Here is a 23,666-nt window from a genome sequence, read left to right as displayed (position 1 = left end):
ATGTACGTCATCGACGATCTGAACTGGGATATGATCCTGGGTAAACGATGGATGGAAGACCAGGATGTTCACATCCATGCGAAGGAAGGATATCTCGAGATCGGGTCCAATGGAGTTCAAGTACGAGACCGACGACGTTACCAGCCTCCACAGCTAGATGTCTCTAATGTCATGGCCGCAACCTTTTTAGCAGAAGCACGCCGTGACAAACGCAAAGGCGGCATTGGAGTTCACTCGGTCACGATGGCGGATATTGACAAGGCCCTAAGACCGAAACCGAAGACTGACGTAATGGAGAAGCTGCCACCACAGTACCACAAGTGGTCTCGAGCTTTCTCTCAGCAACTGGCCGACCAGCTGCCCCCTCATCGGCCAGGTGTGGACCTGAAGATCGAAGTGCTGAAAGACGAGCATGGCCGAGAGAAGCCCTACCCTGGGGACCGCTTTACAGCATGTCCCGCGAGGAGCTATTGGTACTACGGAAGACTCTCACAGAACTACTCGACAAGGGATTTATTAGAGTCAGCAGCTCGCCAGCCGCGGCACCAGTCCTTATGGTGAAGAAGCCCGGCGGAGGCATCCGCTTCTGCGTGGATTACAGAGGTTTGAACCATATAACGAAGAGGGACCGCTATCCCTTGCCCTTACTGAGCGAGACCTTGCGAACGATAGCCAAGGCAAGGTGGTTCACCAAGGTAGATGTTATAGCAGCGTTCCATAAGATCAGGGTCGCCCCCGGCGACGAGGAAAAGACAACTTTCAGAACGCGCTATGGATCCTTCGAATGGCTGGTAGTTCCATTCGGCCTGACAGGCGCACCAGCAGCCTTTCAGCGGTACATTAACAGCGCGCTCCAGGATTACCTAGACGATTTTGTGTCAGCATATATCGACGATGTCCTGATCTTCTCCTCTGGAAGCCTGCAAGACCACCGCGACAAGGTCGGCAAGGTCCTCCAACGACTGATGGACGCCGGGCTGCAACTGGATATCAACAAGAGTGAATTCGAAGTCAAGGCTGTGAAATACCTTGGGTTTATCATCGAGGCGGAGTGTGGGATCCGAGTCGACCCTGAGAAGGTTGAGGCTGTGAAGGAATGGGCAACCCCGACGAATGTTAAGTCCGTGAGGAGTTTTATTGGATTCGCGAACTTCTACAGGATGTTTATGCCAGAGTTCTCGGTGATAGCGGAGCGCTAACGCGGCTAACGAAGAAGGACGTGCCATTCCGTTGGGATGAATTGTGCGAAGAAGCCTTCGAGAAGCTCAAGGACTTGTTGATCACGGCCCCGATCCTTGCACACTTCCATCCAGAAAGGAGACTATCGTGGAAGCAGACGCTTCAGGATTCGCGTCGGGAGGCGTGCTCTTGCAGAGAGATGATAAGGATGGACTGGTACGACCTGTCGCATACTTCTCGAAGAAACATTCGGCAGCCGAAGCGAACTACGCTATCCATGACAAGGAGCTACTCGCCATTCTCAGATGTTTGGAGCAGTGGGAACCAGAGCTACGGGCAGTAGAGCACTTCAAGATCCTAACGGACCACAAGAACCTGAGGTACTTCTACTCGGAAAGGAGGTTGACAGAGAGACAAGTGCGGTGGTCGGAGTTCCTGTCCAGGTTCCAATTCGAGCTCGAATGGAGGCCGGGCCGCAAGGGCGGATTGCCTGACGCACTCTCTCGACGGGACCAGGATATGCCGGCCAACTACTCCGATGAACGACTAAAGGGACGCATTATGAGGCTATTCCAAAATGATCACCTTAGAAGGGTCCCAATATCGACATTGTCTACCAACACCGAGGGTGCCCAGGAAATCAACTTCGGAAAAGAGATCAGGATATTTGAAGATGAGGAGTTACAGCAGCTGTGGCACGCCGCACGGCAAGAAGACAAGCTTTATCAAGAACTCACGAAGCTGGTAGCAGATGGAGCGAAGAGTGTGCCAACAGACTTACAGAAGGAGAAGGTTGTCAGCATTTCAGAATGCTCATTAGACAATAGAGGCCTGCTGTGCTTTAGAGAACGCGTCTGGATACCCGGTTCGGAGCCGCTACGTACAAAGATCATCCAGGAAACTCACGACTCTCATATCACCGGACATCCTGGAAGGGACCTCACGTACTCGACTCTGTCGAGACGCTTCTTCTGGCCGGGTGCCGCTAGCGATGTACGTCGGTTTGTGCGCAACTGCGAGGTTTGCGGACGAAACACCATCTGGAGGATACAAAGAAAGGACTCCTAAAGCCGCTCCTATTCCGCAACGCATATGGAGCGAAATTACCATTGACTTTATTACTGACCTCCCACCGTCGGGGAAAGATGGCGCGACGAACTGCATGGTGGTCACGGACCGACTCACCAAAGGCGTCGAACTCGAAGGATTGAACGATATTTCCACAGAAGCGGTTGCAAGAAGACTCTTCGAACGACACTACCCTGTCCATGGCATCCCAACGGCTATAACCAGTGATCAGGGTCCCCAGTTTGTCAGTGGTATGTGGAAAAGTTTCTGTCAGATGCTAGGGATCGAGCAGCGGTTGTCGACGGCGTACCATCCACAAACCGACGGTGCAACAGAACGAATGAACCAAGAGGTAGAGAGGATTCTTCGGATATGGACGAATTATCTGCAGGAGAACTGGTTAGACTTGCTTCCAATCGCGATGGCGACTATTAACGAGAGGAAGCAACCTCCACCGGACTGAGTCCGTTCTTCTTCATGCACGGCTACCACAACGAGCCAATCCAATTAGTTGAGCATCGAAGAACGGAAGACACGACGCAGGGGGAAGCGACAGCGGAGGATTTTATTCAGAGACTACAGGACGCCACGGAGTTTGCGCAAGCAGCGATAGCTATGGCCCAGGAAATACAGCAAGCGCAAGCCAACAAGCACAGGACAGCCGCACCGAGATACGAGCCTGGGGATTGGGTATACCTCAACTTGAGAAATGTCAAAACATCGCGACCCTGCAAGAAGCTCGATTGGCTACATGCCAAATATCAAGTGCTCGCGGAAGTTAGCCCACATGCCTACAGGTTGGATGTGCCTGGGCGCATCCATCCAGTCTTTCACGTCGACCTACTCCGGCCAGTCCCGGAGACCCATTGCCTTCGCAGAAACTCGATCAAGAGAGTGCCCCACCGGTGCTGGTGGACGGCGAAAAGATGTACCTTGTTGAAAGAATTCTGGATGAAAGAATGGAAGGTACGCATAAGAAGGTGCTCGTAAAATGGCATGATTACTCGCAGCCTACGTGGAACCCCTTAGTACTATTCGACACACCGATGCATGGAAGCAATGGAAGAAGCATAAAAGGAGTGTCACCTTCTCAAGTCATCTTGCCACAGATTGCCACGACCCCGGAAGAGGAAACGTTGGAAGGAGGAGGTAATGTAACGGGCAAGTTGCTTTAACGGCGGCTGCGCCGCCTAGCTTCTAGAACCTTCCATTGGCTCGAAGCTATAAAATGCTATTGTGCTCTCATGTAGTAGATTCTCTTTCTTTCTTTCTTTCTTCTCTATCTTGATAGTAAACAGCATAGGGACTAGTTAGTTGTATCAACTCACTAGAGGCCTTTCACAAGCAAGCCCTCTGTATCAGGATGAAACCAGGCAATGGCGCGACAGTACAGACTGCGTATCAATGGTAATCTCGCACCAAGCTCACGACGGAGCTCTCATCTTCGCATCTCTGGGGTTATGGGAAGGAATTCAGATCAGGAAGAAATTGTATGTTTGATGGTGTGGATGCTCAAGTTCCTTCTTTCACCCTCCCATCCCTGCCGCCAAACAAAAGACTAGTGCCCTTCGGCACCGTCCCCTCCCCATCGCAGGTCTCGTGGGCTTTCGTAGGGGTTTTTGTATCGCCAGTATTATAGATTTGTATGAAGGAGTTCCTCCAGTACACCATTTGGCCTGATCCATCAATTGTGGTGGGAGTTTTCCAGCATCGCTGAAGAAACTTTCGTCTTTCGTGAGATCTTGTATCTCAAATGACTGATGATCATGTTAGGCGAATCCTGATTTACAGAAGGGAACAGACCATCGGAATCTGATCTTTGCACTCAAGAAAGCAAAATTTAAGGATCGTGACTGATGGAAGCCTTCGGCGCCCGGCGCGGTCTGGTCGAGAGCGTTGCGAATTGGAGGCGAACGACGATTATCGTTGAAGATGAGGCGGCAGTATTTGAGCGTCACAAGCTGCACAAAGTCTCCCGATTTTGGATCGCGACCAAGGATAGTAGAGTCCTTTGGATGGGCGTGATCAGATCGACGACATGGTTGGGGGAGGTGGCGAAGGAGGGGTTGGGCATGGATGCGTCTGGCAGGAAAATCTTAGATTCGAAGTGGGGGCACGCCATAACCTCGGTATTAGAGGGGGTCGCAAAATTGACCGTGGCCTTAGGTCACGTGGGGAAGGATGAAAGGGAGCAGAGTATTATCAAGGGGTGGTTATCCGTACAACACATTTTGGTAAATGTACAACAGAAAGTGGAGTAAACGTGGCTTGGGTGTACCTAATACATGGCCAAAGGTCGTAGGCATGCAGGCATAGCACTTACACAAGGCCACACAGGCAGAGGTTGCAAGGCCATAACAGCCAGACGTTGTGAAGCCTGCAGAGTGTTGCAAGGCTATACAAGAAGAGGGCACACAAGCAGAGGCCATACAAATCAGGCGGCTTGCAGCCTCACAAGGCTATAGCCTGCCTGCTGCCATGTCGTATTGCGCGAGAGGCGGGTGATGCGCACGTACTAAGTACCTTCTATACATTTGACTGTGGCGTACTGTGGCGGATAGAGCCAGCCAATAGAAAAGGTGGCGCCACGTCTGCCCGCCTTTGTTGTACATTTACCAAAATGTGTTGTACGGATAACCACTCCCATTACTAGGGGGGCCTCAAAGTCGGCCAATCCCCGTGACAGCTCCACAGTCTCGGGGGGGCGGTTGACCTAGAAAAAGCTCGTTGACCTGGAAAAAAAGAAGTACATAAGAGCCCCGCCATTTTGCTAGAACTTAAAAGTACCTCTCTTCCCTCGATAAGTGCAACACATGTTCGCTTTATTGCAAGCTAGTCATAGCAATGCAAATGCATCACCATACTGCCTTTGAGGTGTTTTTGGTGTTTTGGCATCGAATTGAGCTCTATTCGATTTCTTCTTCCTTCCCAGCCTCGAGCGCGTCTTATGATTCCTCTTTATCGCATCTCGATGCCGTCAGCTTCCAAGGAAAGCGTCTGACGGCAAATAGCACGCTTATTTGCCTCCATCACCACTAATTCGGCTGCTTCCTTTACAATCTCGCGATCATAGTACTCCGGCCACATGATCGCCTTGCTTTGCCCTACGCCGCGGTTGTGTAGCTCGCGGAGAATCCTGTAGCTTGCGCACATCCACTCATTGCAATTGAGGTGTGCGCGCTTGTCGCCCTTGGCCCAGAGACCTCTGATGTCTCGAATCTTCGCCTCTGTGATGCTAATCCTGACGTTGAAGCGTACCTTGCGAAGCCAGCGGCGTATATAGCCAGCTTCGTCGCGAACCTCCTTATTCCTGACTCTCTGTGCCTCCTCTTCTTGTGCCGCTTGTCTATTGTATTCGTCTCGGGCGACTCGAATTCTAGCGTCACCGTCGCTTAATGGGCCGTATCTCGCTACAATAGTTGTCTGTTGCTGGAGACTGGAGCGCTTGGCTTGTTTCTCTTTTATCTTCGTCATCTCGGCCGTTGCGGTGATGCCGTTGAGAGCGAGGGTTTTGTCGGCTTTCCGCGCCTTCTCATAGACGTATGTGACGGAGGGAGTCAACGGCATGTGGGAGTCAACTGATGTGGCTAGACGAAGCTGTACGTAGGCGTGATACCTCTGAATCGTAGAGAGGTTGAGTCTCGGCGTTGAAACATTGTTCCAGTTGAATCGTTGAATCGAGGCGGCGTGTGTGGCGATGGTGTTGATGGTCTTGCTGCCTGAGGCCCGCCCTGAGGCTCGCTTTCGATCGAGCCCGGCAGGTCCTTAATGGCCACTTCTTCTGTGAGCGACGAGAGCGTGTCTTGAAGCTGGGAGAGCACGATCCCGGGATTGAATGGGAAGAGGCCACATTTCTGCCAAGATGAGAGAATTGTGTGCTTTTTGAAGGTGCGAGTGCGGACCTCTTGGAGATGATATAGAAAATCGGACTTGTTAAAGTCATATGCCCCGTCAGCAATCTCACGATGTAGAACTTGTTGATGCCAGTGTTTGTATGACCTAAAAACGCCGACATCAAGAGGTTGAAGCTGATGTGTAAGATGGGGAGGCATTGGGAAGACCTTAATGTTGTGATCGAAGCAGAAGTGAACCATCTCTTCTGTATAGTGATTATCACAGCTATCCATAAGTAGAAGCCGCTTCTGAAGTGGATCAACCGGTCTCGTGTGTTTCTCGAAGTGTTTGATCCATTCAATCGCGATGACATCGTTAATATACCCCTTTTGGCTGGTTGAAATGATGGTATCGTCGTCAAGGCTGTTGGTAACCCAACGGGCAGGAATTTGGACTCAGGAGTATCACAAACGAAGGAATGCAACTCCCAGCTGCAGAAATAGCCTCAATCGCTGTGACCGACACTGTATCGTGAGCGTCAGATAAAATAGGGGTATCAATCTCGCGGAAGGTCCAAATAAATATGCCTTTATGTAGATATCCCACCATGAAGCCTGTCTCGTCGAAATTCCAGGTGTTCTTAGGGAGAATCTCGTCTTTCTCGATCGTTTGAGACCAGCCGCGAAAAAAAGCCTCAACGTGGATGCGATCTTGCATAGCCTTCCGTTTGATGTCTCGCGCTGCTGCTCTTCGACGGTGGAAGAGTTCTCTATGCCGCTGTATAAAGCGCTTGGCCCAGGCTCGCGATGCTGTAGCTCCCACGCCCTTTGCCTTGAGAATGGCGTTGGCGTGTTGTTGGAGCGCACGACCCTGGATGTGGTGCCCCTGTGTGATGCGGCGATGTGCCCCGCAAAATACCTCCTCTTCATCCGAGGAATCAAGCAGGGCACGGTTGCCCCCATTCTCGGCCGTTGAGTGATGCCCATTGACTCGATAATAGAGGCGCTTGTAGGGCACGCCAAGCGCCTTCGCCGCGGCCACAATTGAGCCGTAGAAGCCCTCGTAGTAGAGCTCTGCTCCTGCAATAGTTCGCGTCTCGAGGTTTGCGGTTGTATGGCGCGAAAAGTTGGGTAAGCCGGTAGCAGAATCGATCCATTTTTGGACAGCAGACTCTTTAGCTTTTGAAGAAGCCATAGTCAAAGAATTGGCCTTCCTCGATGACTATTGAGATAGTGACGTGACGATAAAAATGGAGTGTTATGACGCCATCGTGAAATGGGTTCTGAATTATTGCCATAGGGGGGTATATGCGGGGTCGAATTGTAACTATGGTAGATATGATCTTAAACATGTCTACTTTTTATTGTATGATGCGTGCACACTAATTGAAGTACCCAGTTTTTTTTCAGGTCAACGAGCTTTTTCTAGGTCAACCGCCCCCCCGTGACTGTGGAGCTGTCACGGGGATTGGCCGACTTTGAGGCCCCCCTAGTATCAACTACTCGTGCCCGCCCCCACTTTTTCGGATTGACACGAAGCGAAATCCGAAAAAGTGGGGTCGGGCACGAGTAAAGAGTAGTCTGTAAGTATTGAATGGCCCAGGGTCAAGCGTGTGTGGGTACGGAATGCCCTTGCCTTGTGCCTTTGCCTTGAGGAACGATGTCTTGAGGAACGAAAGGACTTCATTAGCGCGCGGGGAAAAAAGGCCCCAGACTTGCTTCACCCTCAGAATTCTCCGCCTCTGATTGGCCCACCAGGTCTCTCTCCCGCACCTTGGACACGAGCATGATGCCGTCTGGAGTTCGGCAGCGCGATAGCTACACGTACAAGCTGTACGGGTCGCACTGCGAGGGCACAACCATTCCATCGATCTTCGTCGTCCGTGTCCCTCGCAGCTCGAGGGCCACGCGCTCAAGCGTTCGGCCCTGCACCTTATAGTCCGTGCACGCGAAAGGCTGCTGCGCACGGCAAACCCTTCCGGCTGACGTCGTTCTGCTGCCACGGCCGCTTTTGTTGGCAGTCTATCTTGACGCTCATCGGCGTCAGCAAGATCGTGCCCGGCGGCATCCCGACGAAGTGGAGGCCCTTTGTCGTCTCCGATTCGAGAATGATCCGCCGGCGGCCCGAAGTGAAGCATCATGTGTGTGTGTGTGTGTGTATTTTTCGTCCAGCGACCTTCAGGTCGCTCAGGTCCCCGAGACGGGGCACAGGACATGCTGAGCTGCTGGAAGTCTACAGTCTACTTATACAGTGAAAATAGGGCGGCCCACAGACCGTGAAAACACCCATGCCATCTGTTCCCGCAGAACGTAAACAAACCATCATCCAGCATTTCATCGGCTCAGAGGCACTTCTTTGCTCAGCCTGTTTCCCGTCAGCGGGACTTCCAGGCGCGACAGTTACTTTGTCTTTCTATTTGGTCTTGCGGGACCGTTGTCGGAGAACAACCAGATTGCTACGTATCTCAGTATTGAAGCCAACTCCGGTTTGCACCTCCAGAATGGCAGTCACAAGTTGGCACCGTCGTGGTCACGCGCAAGGACGGGAAGCCATTTTATCCGCAGCATCTTGAAGGTGTGTGGATGTTTTGCGACTATATCCTGGATCTGTTCGAGGAAGGAGACGGGCCGCCGGGATGGCTCTACAGCCGCCACGCGTTTGAGAAATGGTGGGTGAATTATTGTGAAAGCCAAAAGCACTTGCGCTCTGGGAAGGAGGATCGAGATCCAGACGACTGGGGTGCGGTCCGGTCACCTTATGAAGTGTAGGACGTTTACCTGCCGCGTTACGACGTGCAAAAGGTCAAACTATCAGGATGGTTAGTATACTACCACTACTTTTCGAAACCTTGGTCCTCGTATAACCCTCTCGTTTCTGCGGCCAAGTTCTTGAGTCTCTGCATTCCATCAATTATGGCCGGATCCAGCCCATTGCCAATGAAATCATGGTGTCTCACAGGACCAAGAAGCTTGATGCCCCGAAGCGAGATGCACCTGGACAGTTGCACATAGAGGCTCGTAAAATCGCACCTGGAGGGTTCACCATTGGTCACACGATTTCCACGCAGCTCCAACAGTACTTCCACGAACGTTTTACCCTGGGCTTTGTAATCGGTGAGGACGAACGCTGGTACGACGGGCAATCCACGTCGCGTGCATCTTGCCGACAAGAATTTGAAGTGAGAGTTAGTCGAATCAAGTGTATGTGACACGGGGCGGATGAGTACCGTCCCCACCGGGAGGGACGGTATTGCCAAGGCCTTCGTCTCCTCGGACTGCAGGAGAATGCCGAGCGGTGGCCCGAAGTGGATGGTCACGTCACCCGCCAAGTGGTATCCTGGGTGATTGGGATCGAGCATTACGTCCACGGCAGTAAAGTCGGCCCCATTCACAACTTTCAGGCCGGTGTAGATGTTCTTGTTCACAACCACAGGCATGCCCTGGGCGTAGAAGAAGACGCCGGGGACCTTGCAGGTGGAGTCATCACCTTGTCCTATGGTTCGCGCTACGATGTTTGGAGAAAGCGTGCCGCTGCGCCAGGTGTGAGTCGAGACAAAGATACGGATATGCCGCTTGTTGAAGCGCGCCCAGCCCACGACAGCTTCCATGTTGAGGGCCCACCGGGTGCGGTTCAGTGGCGTTATAGCACGCAAACCATCGTGGAAGGTGATTTGGGAGCGTCCTACGATGTTTTCGTTGAGCAAGTCGAGGTCTTGCTGCGTCTGGCGCCCGTTACGAACTCGATCCAGGAGTGCGCGAAGTTGGGGATCGTTGCGTGCCCGGACTTGGTCTTCGAGGAGCACAACGGTTTTGAACAGATGCCACAATCTGCAGCCGCTGTGGTGAGAGATGGTGGCTTGTCGCAGGGGGGTCTGTGTTCGGTCCGGCGGTCTGATGATCAGGAGGCTTGTTTCCCGCACGGGGGCGAACTGGTAGAAGTCTCCCATGAGTAGAACGACAGGCATCCCACCAAACGGCTCGTCCGGACAGTCACGGAGTGCCTGCAGGTGACGACTGACGTTGTGCAGAGTGGCTCCTCCCAGCATACTGACCTCGTCAATGACGAGCACCAGCTTCTGTTTCCATATCCATTTCTTCGCCTCCGAAAAGGGGGGAGGCGGTTTGTTTGGATCGCGATGGGAATCTAACCCACAGGCCGAGTGGATGGTCGTGCCGCCAATCTGGGCCGCCGAACTGCCCGATGTGCCGGTTATCTGCAGAAGATGTGGTTGGTTCCTCGCCGCGAACACGTCCTTTAGGGCATCGATAATCCTCGACTTTCCTGTGCCACCCGGCCCGCCGGTATATTGAAGATGTTGACCGGCTGAGTCCTGATTAGCGGTATACCTGTCCAAAAATGCGCAAACAAGTTGAAGGGCCACGGTTTGTAGATAGTTCAGTGTGAAGGTGGCTGCAGCGGTGTGTCCCATCTCCGCGAAGCTAGTCACCGGACTGACGTCGACAAGCATTCGAGGCCCTTGTTGATTGAGGTCACTTCCCGGGTGCGCAATGGTGGTTTCCGTATCGCCGTAGCGAGCTAGGGTATCGTCGATGTCGGCGCCGTCCGTGGAAAGCATGGTCCCCTGAGAACCACCCTCAATGTCGTCTAGCATCCGAAGATGCAATAGTTGTTGGGCCCTGGCCGCTGCCTGGACATCGTCTCGAGATATTGGAAATTGGCACAAGGCGTCACCTTGATCATGGGGTATATTCCGGTACAAATCCTCCTGACGTTGCACAAAAGGTTGCTCCTCTTCAGCCGGGTTCTCTTCGCACAGATCGCGTATTAAACCTCCAAGGACGGGTGAGTCTTTCGTGGCGTCTGTATCCTGCACGGCATTTCGCAAAATCTGGAGTAGAGCTTTGTAGGCCTGACGATGAGCCATCGCTGGAGGCTCCTCTTCGCAGCGGCCAGCGTCAAGTGGGTACTCGACGTCAATTGTGTCGTCGCCCTCCGATCGACTGGCCCAGAGCTTCGCGTCTTTGCGCGCATCCTCGGCAGACTTTCTCAAAAGACAAATATTGGAGACATGGAAACGGAGGCGAGGACAAAGCCCCGCTCGATGCCTCGTCCATATGCCGGTTATATCGCCTTGGCTCTCAGAAATGAAGTTTTCCCAAGGGACGAATAACGCCAAATGTAGGACAGAGTTTCTACACAGAGTGTCAGACGGAGCCAAAACGGTGCCGGGGGTTAGAGCGTACCGCTTAATATAGACTGGGTGATCGTCCTCGTGGTCGTCGCTGATGTATCCTTGGAAGATCGGGACGGCGTACTGGTCGGGCCGTCGAAGCTTTGCATCCAGCCTTCACAGTCTGAATCCTGGCCATCGAGAAAAATGTGAGAGTCATCTTCACTCCGACCATTTCGACGCACCAAGTGAATCATTGACATGTAGTCATACAGGCATAAGTCTTGTAGAACATGACCGCGGTAGGCGTACGCCTCCAGGCATAATAGGGTTCGCCCTCCTTGCCTCAGAGGGATTGTCTCTGGGGGCTGTTCGGCGTCCGTGAGCTCGCCGGCCTGATGGCGGAGATGCGCCCATAGCCGAAAGATTGTCCAGTATAGGGCCGTCAAGTTCAAGAAGGACCAATGCGGCACGTTGGTAAAGTCGGTGTCATATCCAAGGAGGTGGTAACAAACCTCGACAGCCGAGAGTTGTCGCTCGGAGAAGATGCGATTTGCCGTTCTCATCAGGAATTGACGGCTTTCGTTCAATACCGCCTGCTGCCTGCCGTCGGGCAGGGCGGGACCTGGCGCGCGAGACGTCGGACGACCGGCCTCGCGAAGTTGGCGGGCAACCTCGGCGGCGAGAGCAATGCGCTTCCACATCGGCGTATCCAGTTTGGTGGCGTAGTTCGTGATGTAGTACACCATGGCCAGGCCCTTGGTCTTGGTCAAGATCATCGAGACGTCGTGATTGTGGCGAAGGCCGACCGCCAACGACTTGTTGTACCGGTTGACGAGTGGATGGTTGCGCTGAATCTGAAGCAAGCCATCCTCTGTGAACCCTGTCTCCTCGACGATTTTCCACGGTGCCTTGAAGCGGCAGGCTGTCCGTCTCTGTTGATCTGCCCCGGTCGATGACCCCTTCAGAGAATACTTGAGGCAGGTGTATGTGTGGGAGTGCACTTGGCAACAGTATGCGATGAAATTGGATTCGTCTTCAAAGGCCGCAGTGAGAGCCGAGGTGCTAGCCATGACCTCCTCCACGGGGTGGATGGGCTTCCTCTCCTGTCGCACGGCTTTCCCGGCATCTTCATCTAGACACTCATGAAAGACGGAGTCTACGTATCGGATCACCTGGGCACGATATGCTTCTTCCGCGGGATTGGCCATGTCGCCTATCAGGTTCGGTAACCGCATGTTGCCGTCCAGCCAGAGGAGTCCATGCAAGTGGAGGCTGCCTCGCTCGTTCGTTTCCACGGTGGCGTAGTAGTGGCTGATCTTCCCGAAGATCGATTCCCGGCCTGTATTCACATACTTTTCAAAGAATAGGGATATTTCTCGGTGGAAGAAGATGGCCGAGCTGACCGGATCCATGGTGCTCAGGGCGATCCTGTCGTACTTTTCACGGAGATCGGCCAAAAGCTCCTTCGCAGACTCATAATCGTGGAGCCTATGAATGGCAAGCTTCATCTTTACCGGGTTATTGATGTCGTTGGGACTGATGGTAATCCAGATTGCAGGCATACCGGCGCGGATGTCCAGAGCTTGTATCTTCCTCCGCATAAGCAAACGGGATTCGTTCGAGAGCGGCTGTGCATGGCCAAAGATCGACAGCTCGCGAAGCAAGAGCGATATGTCGGGGTCCGACGTAGTCCTCGTCTCCCGCATCTCCGCCTCGGCCCTCTTCAGTCGGTCCTCGGTCAAGTTCGCATAGGCCTGCTCAAGTCTGCGGAAGGAATCTTTAGCGACACGGACCATGCTGATGCGGCGGTTGGAGGAGCGAAGGAGGTGTTGAATACTAAGAAACAAAAGACAGGATGGGTGGCGAATCGGCCACCATGCCGTTGCAATACGTATCTGGCCCAGTATTGAAGAGAGTGATTCGGACGACGGTCGGCAGCGTCGCTTTGTCGGCCATGACTCGAGTCGCCCTTCGATTTCGGGCCGCCCCTTCCCCACGGGAAAAGCTTCGGAAATGTTCGAGGGAAGAAATCTTCGTGCAGGTTGTCTGCAAAATCCGCACCACGCTCTACTCGGACAAACGGCTGGTCTCCTGTAGTTCGGACCTGCATAACGCATGGCACAGAGGTACCCTGTTGGTCCGGATTGGCGTTGACGATGTCGGCCAGAAACGACAGTTTATCGGTCTCGGCGAAGGCAGCCGGACCATCGAGAGGAAACATGCCGGACGTAGACGTCTCGTAGACAGGATCAACTTCCTGGCCGATGGCGGCCGAGTCGGGGACAAGAGTCGCCGGCTCACCAGGGGAAGGTTGAGTCTGCTCAGTCGACAGAGCACAGTCCAAATCGCAAGATTCAGCGATGAAGATAGGATCGATGGAGTTTACGAGTTCATCGATGCTTGTAAAGCTGTTTTCCGCCAAGCCTCGATCAGTGTTCGGGACTATGTGGTCCGTTTGTGTCCTCTCAACGGTCGACGGTTCCTCTCTTTGCATGCGGTCCATGATGACGGTCGGAACACTGAACCCATCGGCATACTGCCAGCCGTCCATCTCTGCTTGGTTGATTGAGATATTCTCGTAAAGCGGGTTGTTCCTCTGGAGCCATGCCAGGGCGGCTGCCACTCGAGATTTGCGCACCCGAAGCAGGTGTCCGACGTCTGCGGAGCCAGGCTTAGCCGAGCCGCTCCAAGAGACGTGGATATTCTCAATGGCTTGCAGCAAGGGATGGGGAAGAACGGTGGCAACAAGATCGTCCACCTTGTTCGGAAAGACGACAATATGTCCTTTCACGTGCTTGCGGTAGCTGATTCCCGAACGGGTCTTGTTGTCCACTGTGAACTTGGTGATATAGCCAAAAGGCGCATGTAGGGCAATGAGTCTCTTCGACGGGAGAGAGGTCATCAAGCTCGTCGGGGTACCGATGCTCACAACCGATGGCCATGTTGTTGACAGAGCAGGCCTTGGGCAGCCGTCCACTGTCGAAGCTGACGCGACACTCGCGGCACACGTCAGCTCCGGCGCCCTGGTGTGACGGAAGGCACGCACCACACTCTTGGATGGTCCTGGTCGCCCACATCATGGAGGGCGACAAGCGATCCCTCCACTGCATGGTGGCGAGTTCGCAAGGCGGTGTCTTCCTGTAGCAGAAGACGCAGTGGGACACCGGCAACGTCCGTTCCTCGGTAAACGCTTGGTAGAAAGATTTAGCAGCTTCTACCTGGAGGGCAACTGGAACTTCGTTGCACCAGGATCTTGTCGATGATGCCTGCTCTTTAGAGCGGAAACAGGCGTCATAGTGATGTAGCGTAGACTTGACGGAGTCTCGTTGGAGCTGAACGGTTTCTCGCGTAGGCCCGGGCCTCGTGGGAAGCGCCCGCCCGTGTGAGCGATGAAGGGCGAAGCGGTTGTTCCGCACTGGATCGACTCGGTGATGGAGAGGCCGGCGTCTGCGTGTGTCTTTTGGAGGAGCGCCTTGGCTGCGTGGGGGTGGAGTGGAGGTGTCTCCTCTTCTCTGTGTCGTTTCGGTGATGGAGCGGCCGGCGGCTGCGTGTGTCTTTTGAAGGAGCGCCTTAGCTGCGTGGGAGGTGGAGGGGGGGTGATTGCCCCTCTCTAGGTCGTCTCGGTGATGCAGTCGCTGGCAGCTGCGTGTGACTTGTACGGGAGTGTTTTGGCTGCGTTGGGGGTGGAGTGGAGGGCGCTTGCTCTTCTCGGGGTCGTCTCGGGGATGGGTTGTTCGGCTGTTGCGTGTGTGCGGTATATTGGAATTGAGCTTCACGGCGGCGGGTTCGTTCTTCGGCGCGCTGGCGGTCCATATCGTGCAAGACGCGGAGGATCTCGTCGTGGGGAACCCTAATAAGCGGTGAAGGTCGTTGACAGGAACGGCGCTGCTGGGATCTCTGCGATTCAAGATCACCCAAAGTGCGGCGAACTTCCTCGGGCGAGACCGTGACGGGGTGTTCTCGTGGCATGGTGCACGGTGATGGCTGTAAAAGGTGAGTTGGCCCCGGGGAGTGGGACCGGAGCATGAGCGGGACGGGAACGGGACGGGAACGGGCAGCAGGAACAGGAAGTTGGTGGGGCAAGAAACAGGTGGCGGTGAAGAGTGGCTGGTGGGCACGGAGCGGCATGCGGTCCGTGCGTAAGGGGTAGAGGATGTGGAGGTGTGGCGAAGGGCGCGGAAGAAGGATCCTTTCGTCTCTTCGTTCCTCAAGGCATAATCGTGCCCGCCCCCACTTTATTGGGATTGTGGGTGAGCCAAAGCGAATCCCAATAAAGTGCCTCCATGGCGTAGTGGTGACACGTCTGGAGTCTCTGTATTGCGGAGAGGTCGGTTCGAAGCCGGCTGGAGGCACCCCTGTTCTTCAGGGTACACTCGGGTTCCCACTCGTCAACAGGGACAGCGTCACAAGGATAAAAGACTGAGAGAAGGAATTCTCGGAAGCGAGGGGCAAAAATTCACAACGACAGAGAGCACAACGACAGAGACCAAAAACGACAGGGTCCACAACGGCAGAGACTACAGCGGCTTGTTATGGACTGGAAAAACAGTAGGCGCAATGCAAGATGATCCGTGGGGCTTGGGGTGTTATGCATCAATGTCTTGAATTGTCAATAGCTGAAAAACGTCTAGGCCCTAATTATAGGAAATATCCTCCGGGCGAAATAAATCATCATCATCATCCCAATAAAGTGGGGGCGGGCACGATTACTGCTACCCTTTTAATGGGCAACATTTGCACCTCTCCTATGACCTTCTGTGTGGCACTTGCTGCATGTCGGTAGTCTTGCTCTAAGGGGCTCGTCCTGCTGCTTGGCTAGCTGCTCTTCTGGCTGTTCCTCTGGCTGTTCCTCTGGCTGTTCCTCTGGCTGTTCCTCTGGCTGTTCCTCTGGCTGTTCGTCTTTCCGCTCGTCTTGCTCTTGCTCTTTTGGCTCGTGATTATGCTGACAGATGAATTAGTAAAATACGAAGCGGTAATCTGTCGGCTGTCGTGCGTTCCAGACGCGCTCACCTACAAGATGATGCCCGCCTGCACTTCACGGTCTCTCCTTCCCGCCGCAATCAGGGCATATGATTCCCTTGACCACGCCATGACCGGCGCATGTGGAACATTTGGACATTTTCGTTTTCGGCACAGGCAGTTGTAAGCAGATGCGAGTCAAGGCGAGTCAAATAGTTCTTAGCAAGGATATCAAAAGGGTGAATGCTTCCCGACATGAGAGGTGGAGAAACCTAAAGGCGGGGAAATTTGTCAGCTCGCTACCTCAGCAAATTGCTTATTGGCCACAAGGGCAACATGTGATACCCCGTATCCTCCACATAATTTTCTGCCCAGCTGACTGTCTTGCCATTTCGTCCTCCAAAAATTGACGAGAACATGTCGGATGAGATCTATCAGCAGCGACAATGTCAGATTTGCTTGGGCTGCTTTCCAACAAACAGGGAGCTACGCACCCATATTGAAGGATATCGAGTAAGTTATCTCTAGCCGTTTCACTGGCCGTGCTGATCTTTCTCCAGTCTAAGGAAAGCTTTCTATCAGCCGAGATCGCCAAATGTCGAGCCCACTCAAGTCAGCTCATCGATAGCTACGATACGCCATGTGATGGAAATGATGGCAACGATAATGGGAATGGCGATAACTGCGACGGAGAGGACGATGACGGTGAAGTAGCATATGCAGCGACGAACATCGCATGGTCGCGATCACACTACTGCCCCTACAAAGACTGCAGGCGAAACGAGCCCTTCGACAAAAGAAAAGACTTCGGCGGCACTTTGCAACACGTAACACTCGTTCCATTTTCTGGATAGGCGGATTGCTAATACTCCAAGCGCAGACGTTCGGTGCGAAGAAGTATGCGTGTATTGCTTCCGAGTTTTCACCAGGGCGAGTCAGTACATTGGGCATGCAAGCAGCCATAGAGATGGGCATGAGGCAAAATATTCGTATACAGCCCAGATCTGCGATGGGCTCCGTAAACGGGTCGATGATGAGCTGCGTCCTTTACTTGCAGGATCTCGGCATCCATCAAAAAGAGGGGAAAATAGGACCAAGAAACGATCTTTGGATGTCGCAAACATGGAATTGAGCCCGACGACTTCGAGGGCTCAAAGGACCAGGACAAGAGCAGAAACTAACAGCGTCGATGAGAAAATTAGGAACTCATTGCCACCAGCTCCTTTCCATGACCTCATAGGTATGGAACTCTTTCCGGAATTTTCCTCGCCAGCGTTCTAACGTCCAACAAGGCACGGGCCGTGGCCACGTCCTCAACTCCATGCAATCAGTCACCACTCTTAGGCCATCGGCTAGCTGTGATGAGGCCATGGCTATCGGCGACTTTGCAAATATTCCAGTGCCGACCTTGTACCGGACTTCGCAACTTCTGGACCAACCGTATGAAGACTATAGCGCTCCCGTCTTCTGGAACATGACCTTTCCGCCAAACCATACGGCGCAGCAATACCAGGGGGGGTTGGATCAAGTTCATACAGACATCATGACTTCACCTTTGCTTCCAACAGTTGATCGGTCTCGAAGTATGCAAAACAATGGTGTTGAATTCCAGGATGAAGCTGCAGGGTACCAAGAGCAATAATCTTTTTTCTGTTAAGCCATGTCTTCAGAGTTCACTCCTCATTCCTCAAATGCAAAATTTACGCCGATAGTTGTGCTCTCCATTTCGGCGACCTTTTGCGCCAAGCCCGGTGACTTCGGCAGGATCATTTTAGCCCATGTCGCCAGTTCGTCCCTGGTTGTAAATGCAAACATGGTTGCGGAGCCTTGCTTGATCTCGAAAGACAGTCGAGCGTCGAGAATAACTCTAAACGAACGTCAGAACGTAAATGCCGGGGCGGCGGCGGCGGATAAACTCACAAGCCGCCATTCGAAAATTCAGTCTCTTTGCCTTCACAGCCTACTCTCCTCAAGGCAGCAGATGGTATTTCGAACAAGTCGTTTGCTGCTCGAACGGTAGGTAACGAATGCAAATGTGAACCGCTGTAGAATGCCGCTCGAGATCCCTTGCTCCACACCTGAACAAGCAGGACGCGCAAACCAGCCTTTGCGCCACCCCTCCTAAAGGAGAATATGTGACCTGGATCTCTTCTGTATCGTAGATAGAGTCCTAGGCCGGACCATTCAAAGAAGGCCTCAAGGATTGATCGAATGCGCTTATCCGAGTTAGGTAAATATCACCAGGATGTCTCGCCATTACTGACCAAGTCGTCAAGGACTTTGAGCTTGCAAAAGTCCAGGCCGTACTCCGACGACAGGGCAAAGTCTTCCTGCGCCATGGCCATTTTATGTTCCTGCTGTTCCGGGTCCAACAAGTGGTAGAAGCCATCTTCAAGAAGGAATCTCCTTGCGTCCTCAATAGAGAATGTCGTTGACGCCATAAGCAGAACTGTGCAGCAGAGGTTGATGGACAGAAAGGTCCATCGGTGCCTGAAGGTGACGGTTGTGCAACAATCGGGCTGGCGCCTAAGGCCGGGAAAATATTTTCCGGCTATCAACTCTGGTGAATATTGAAGGGCGGGCGGAGGCCGTCATCATGGTGGGGCAGGGCGCCCTTCACTCCGACGCCCACGAAAAGGTCGAGTCAAGCTTAGGAGCAAGGTCCGAAACACCGCACGACAGCTTGAAGACCCGGCGAATAGGAAAGTGAAAAGCGCCAGAAGCACGACGCGAGCGACACTGGACGAGGCTGCGGCTAACAGCACGACCGAGCCGCGAAAGGTCAGCAGCAGCGGCACTGGACAGCTGCAAATCATCCAAGAACTAAACCGACAAGTCAAGGAGACAGGCGATGAACTGAAGCACATGCGCGACAAGCTTAATGTGATCGCGAGTAGCCGATCCTCGCGAGCCACCAGACCGGTCCACGAATGTCATACGCAGATGTGGCCACACATCACCCCCGAGCCAGGCGACAAACGTCCGCACCCTTTCGTTGATTCGCACAGCACCAAGCGCCTCCACTGAGACCTTGTACTGTACTTTTGATACGTCCAGAGTCGAATATAAGGACAGAAGCAAGGCGGAAGTCGGAGAGATCCGACAGGCCATCGAAAAGAATATGCGCTTAAGGAGGGACAGTATAGCTGGCGATGTGCAGCCCTTTCTAGGCAATCGTACACCCACGACGACACCCTGTGCGGTCCCAACTATCATCCCTGCCGAGTTGACCTCGATCTCGGCATAGCGAGGATTGATCTTCCTCAGCCAAACAAGCGCACCCTCAACAACTCGCCGCCTCACGGACAGGAGACCCGATAAATCACTTGAAGTTGACTTTCCACCCCCTGCCACGACACGTGCAAGAGCGGGTGCAGCAGCACTTTTCGTCACCAGCTGCTGCACATTGTTTGGGGACACCATGACGTGACCTTGACGTGGTTTGGCTACCTCACGGCCTGCCGCTACTCGCCCGGGATTATACGCCGTGTGGCAAATCCGTAGCACGAGTTTACCGCGATCAACTTCTCTACCAGCGCAACGCCCTTGAGCTCGTCCGGGAACAAGTGCTCATAGCCAAGGTGGCTATGAAGTTGAGGCCGCCGACAACAAGCCACCTCGGTTCAAGCATCACGTGCACTCTGCACGGACCGTTACTCACCTGTCCTTAGGGAAGCAATTCTAGCACCCTTAGGATTACAAATTGACAGCCACTGAGCCAATGCTATCTCCCTCCACTCTACTCTTGTCCGCTTGCGGTAGCACAGCATGCTAGTCTGTATTGGCCGTGTTCGCATCGCGGAAGGCCTGACAAAAGCCACGTACCGTCGACGCCTTCCTTTGTGCGGCACTAGTGTGCACCTTGTCTACCCCCAGCTGAACAGGCTCTTCCTCAAGGAAACGCAAGAAGCTAGCTAGTCCTTCAACTTGCAGCCCCGTCGTCCTCTGCCTCCGAGTCCTGGCTCGGATACGTTTCCTCGGAGTCTGCTCTCGGCCGAAGCGGCGTGCCCTCTTCCTCCGTCCCGCAAGATTTCACCCCTGGTGACAACTTTCTCCAGAAGCAACTTGATGTGATGGCCTTGGCGTCAACCATTCAACTACATGCACTTCTCCCAGTCCATCATCTCCCTCTTTTGGCTGAATGGGTCGTAGGATAGTCCACCAACATCTTGGAGTGCTACCTTCAACGTTGCTTCCGACGACACTCATTTTCCATGCGACTCGCATGCCCGATGGATTCATTTGGCCTCATCCCGGCACTGCCGCTTCGCCTTGCGGACGGCCGATCCGTACACCCTCGACAACCCTGACAGACAGCTGGCCTCCGTCCGAGGCGGGCGTACGCGCGGCTGTGTTCTTCATCACCTTCGGTTGGAGAAGACGCAAGGGATGCTGACTCGAGTCTTGCAGCCGGAATTATATCCGGGTTATCGGCCTTCCGCCTGGCGCGTCTGGCCCGCACCGACTGTCTGCTTGACGAATGCATCTCGGCTTGTCTGTGTGCCAATAGAAATGGGCCCCGAATGGCGATGCAACTGTGGCCGCTGTGTCTTGGTTATCATGATCCCCATCTCGCCTCTTTGTGGGCAACATGGGCCGGGCTCACGGAGTCCGCTTTGTACGACCGCGGTCAAGGGAGCATCTTCTTTTCCGATGCAAGAAATGGATGGCGGAACGCGAGATCATGCTGCAATGCGCGAGAACAAAAATCGGAAACCTGTCGTACTTTTGTGAAGGACAAGCAGTGCACGACCCGGGAATTGGGCGCTAGACGAGAGCAGTGAGCAGCGATCAAATTCCCAATCGCGACGGGAAGGCTCGACAGAGAGCAGGGGCAGCAGTCGAGGTGACTATGCAGACTGAGCAACACTAGCATCAAAAAGTTTCACACAGCGACAGACCACGCTTCAGCTGCTGAGGATAGGATGCCGAACACTTGGAGAAAGTGGCGGGCCTATCACTGACATTACGAGGTTAAGGGATGCAGAGCGTAGGAAGCGAGGAAGGGCTTGCGGGCGGTCGAGACAAAAGAGGAAGCGCAATCAGCTAGACGTCTAGGCCCTATTGGGCATAACCTTAGAGCCTCCCGGCGAATTAAAACCATCCATTTCACAGGCTGGGCTCCATCCGAACCGTTCCTCGTAATCACAGGGGCCATGCATCCGTGGTCCAGCTCGCAGGGGTTAGAAGGGCATGTCCCCCTACCAACAAGTGTCAGGGAACATGAATGCGTGGCCCTGGCCCGGTCTAAACGCCTTCCTGAGACTTCAAATCCTGCGGCAGCTTCTAGTTGAAGCGTCGGGCGCAGAGAAAGTGGCAGCTACGGAGCAGGGTTTATAAAATGGCGCATATATGGACACAGCCATACAGTAACATAAGCCAGGCCTGATCGATCCTGTACCGGGCTTGCTTGCACCCTGCACACGCTGCAGGTGACATGGCCAACGACATAGCACAGTAGTGAGACTTTAAGACCTGCGACAGATTTCAGGTGAAGTATTATTGGCTTTTCTTCGCATTGTAGGCGCAGAGAGTGTGCAGGCACCTGCGGAGCTGGATTTCTGGTATATATGGCATCGAATGGCGATAAAGTCTTCACCATTTCAAGTCTTCTAAGTCTTCTGCGACTCAACAAAGTCAAGCTACCTGCAATAAGACGATGGCATCACATCTTGTCACCCCATGCTCGATTAGGTGCGGTCACCTCAATGATGTTGATCAGAAGAGGTGCAGCCATGACGAGCCGTGCCAACTTGGAGTTCAACCGTTTCAGATCATCACCGAAACTTGCAAGAGGTGTATGCAGGACAAAACATTCCGCAGCAAGTTCCACGACCTTCGAGATAAAGCATCTCTATTCCGTTACTGGGAGTGTCGAAAGCTCAGTGAGAATAGAAATTTTTGGGGGCCTTTCAGGTTGGGTGTGGGAGTGAACATCCCGGTTTTTAAGAGCATCACCGCCGAAATGGAAACAAGTATGCGCGAAACATGGCAGGAAGAGACCAGGAGAATCGTCAAACTAGCGACTTGCGGTGCGAGCGCGGTTTTTATGGAAGGTCAAGGATGGTGTTCAGTTGATGAGTTGGACAGTGATAAGGGCAGAGCACTTTTAGAAAGGGCGATGGAGATGATTCTTATGGAGACGAATAAGCCGGAGGCATCGCCACGTAACTAGTTATCTTTTCCATCTCGGTAATCCGTCCTGTGTTCCTCCCCCGACCTGACAATCCGGCCTTTCCTTAGCGTTCACGACCAACGGCCCCAACGAGGCCGCGATCAGGGACGACCAGGTGAGAGCTAGGTTCTTGGCTCTACGAGCCAGTGCGAACCTCATCTTGCGGAATCGTCACAGCTGAGAGTCATGCCCTCCTAGAGCCGCGCTGTTGTCTCACAAACCCCAATGTGGAATGGAGCAACGACGCCTTTTGCTCGTGTCGTTGACCTTCCTTGTTTGGCTCATCTCCACCAGAGAGCTCATGGTGTCGTCACGGCCACGTTCATCTTGACTGCAGACTCAGGCAAGTTACCCTCTGCGCAGGTCCATGGCGATCGAACCCTCCTATTCAAGGCGGACTTAGACGCATGCAAGCCAAGGTGCATGAACCAGGTTGTATGCAATGCTGGACCCTTACCTGTACTGGATGATCAGAGTCAAGCCACGAGAAGCTTCGCGTAGGCGAACTTGGGCGTTAATTTCTACGGCCTCTCTCTTCTTGGGAACCGGACTAATATTTGCCTCTTTGTTCGGCAGTGCGAGAAATGCACTCTTACCAAGCGTCCTTGCCTACCCCTTCTTCACGGCCTGGAAAGGAGTCACCATGTTATGCGTCGACATCATCGAGGTACTTCTATTCCAGCCCGTCTAGTTATCTCCCCAACATACTCATTGGTTTAAAGCTTATTCAAGTTGTCGATCCCTTGATTGACGCCTATTTTTCTCCCGCCGCCAATCGGGCGAGAATCATCATTTTTGGACTAGCTTTAGTCTTCCGCCTTCCCTTTATTGGGGCGACCGTCTGGCAATTCGGGCGATCTGGCGTCGAATACTGGTGGGCTGCTCCAATGGTGTCGCACTTAACTACCGTTGTCATGGTTATAACGATATGGAGGAAGACACAGTATTTCCGTCGTTTTGGCCGACGCTCTAACCGGCCTCAGCCAGAGCAGCCGACGTCAAACCAGGGGATGCCATGGTTGGGAGCAGTAAGCGGATTGGTGTTCTTAGCATCATCCGTGCTCCTAGTGTGTTCTGGGACTGGTTGGGTGAGACACCAGTTTGGAGGTCAGTGTGGACTTTGCCTGGTGATTTTAATTATGCCGGCAGTACCTCTTGACAGTCTGATAAAAGAGCACCAGAGAAAACGGGTTGATAGAGAGATGGAGATGGAGATGTCTGTAGTGATAAAATCCGGTACAGAACAGTCGACGGAGCACCTGGTTTTATCATGAGGGTACTGAGTCAGACCGACGGTAATTTACATCACTGTCCGCC

At 53.4% G+C, this 23,666-nt stretch overlaps 4 protein-coding genes across 4 annotated transcripts; 1 reads left to right on the top strand and 3 right to left on the bottom strand.

Moving 5' to 3' along the window:
• Nucleotides 1-2,247, top strand: HRG_07360 (reverse transcriptase (RNA-dependent DNA polymerase) domain-containing protein; the record flags this gene model as incomplete). The annotated part of the gene is made up of 6 exons (XM_044865831.1): nt 1-376; nt 427-557; nt 624-1,079; nt 1,160-1,352; nt 1,436-1,942; nt 2,000-2,247. The coding sequence occupies 6 exons, from the start codon at nt 1-3 to the stop codon at nt 2,245-2,247; spliced, it is 1,911 nt and encodes a 636-aa protein (XP_044718795.1).
• Nucleotides 2,248-5,205: 2,958 nt separating this feature from the next.
• HRG_07359 (DDE superfamily endonuclease domain-containing protein) lies at nt 5,206-7,275 on the bottom strand (the record flags this gene model as incomplete). Its single annotated transcript, XM_044865830.1, has 3 exons — nt 5,206-5,988; nt 6,024-6,535; nt 6,567-7,275. The coding sequence occupies 3 exons, from the start codon at nt 7,273-7,275 to the stop codon at nt 5,206-5,208; spliced, it is 2,004 nt and encodes a 667-aa protein (XP_044718794.1).
• Nucleotides 7,276-8,914: 1,639 nt separating this feature from the next.
• HRG_07358 (PIF1-like helicase domain-containing protein) lies at nt 8,915-14,325 on the bottom strand (the record flags this gene model as incomplete). The annotated part of the gene is made up of 6 exons (XM_044865829.1): nt 8,915-9,110; nt 9,171-11,234; nt 11,286-11,356; nt 11,458-12,979; nt 13,297-14,047; nt 14,145-14,325. The coding sequence occupies 6 exons, from the start codon at nt 14,323-14,325 to the stop codon at nt 8,915-8,917; spliced, it is 4,785 nt and encodes a 1,594-aa protein (XP_044718793.1).
• A 3,529-nt stretch (nt 14,326-17,854) lies between these two features.
• On the bottom strand, nt 17,855-18,519 carry HRG_07357 (uncharacterized protein; the record flags this gene model as incomplete). Its single annotated transcript, XM_044865828.1, has 3 exons — nt 17,855-18,041; nt 18,095-18,390; nt 18,439-18,519. 3 exons carry the CDS (start codon nt 18,517-18,519, stop codon nt 17,855-17,857), a joined length of 564 nt encoding a protein of 187 aa, XP_044718792.1.
• Nucleotides 18,520-23,666: the final 5,147 nt, after the last annotated feature.

This window comes from Hirsutella rhossiliensis (assembly GCF_020360975.1).
Source record: "Hirsutella rhossiliensis strain HR02 chromosome Unknown scaffold00008, whole genome shotgun sequence".
Taxonomy (NCBI): Eukaryota; Fungi; Ascomycota; class Sordariomycetes; order Hypocreales; family Ophiocordycipitaceae; genus Hirsutella; species Hirsutella rhossiliensis.
Note: the sequence above shows the minus strand (reverse complement) of the source record. Positions and strands in the feature narration are given on the sequence as shown.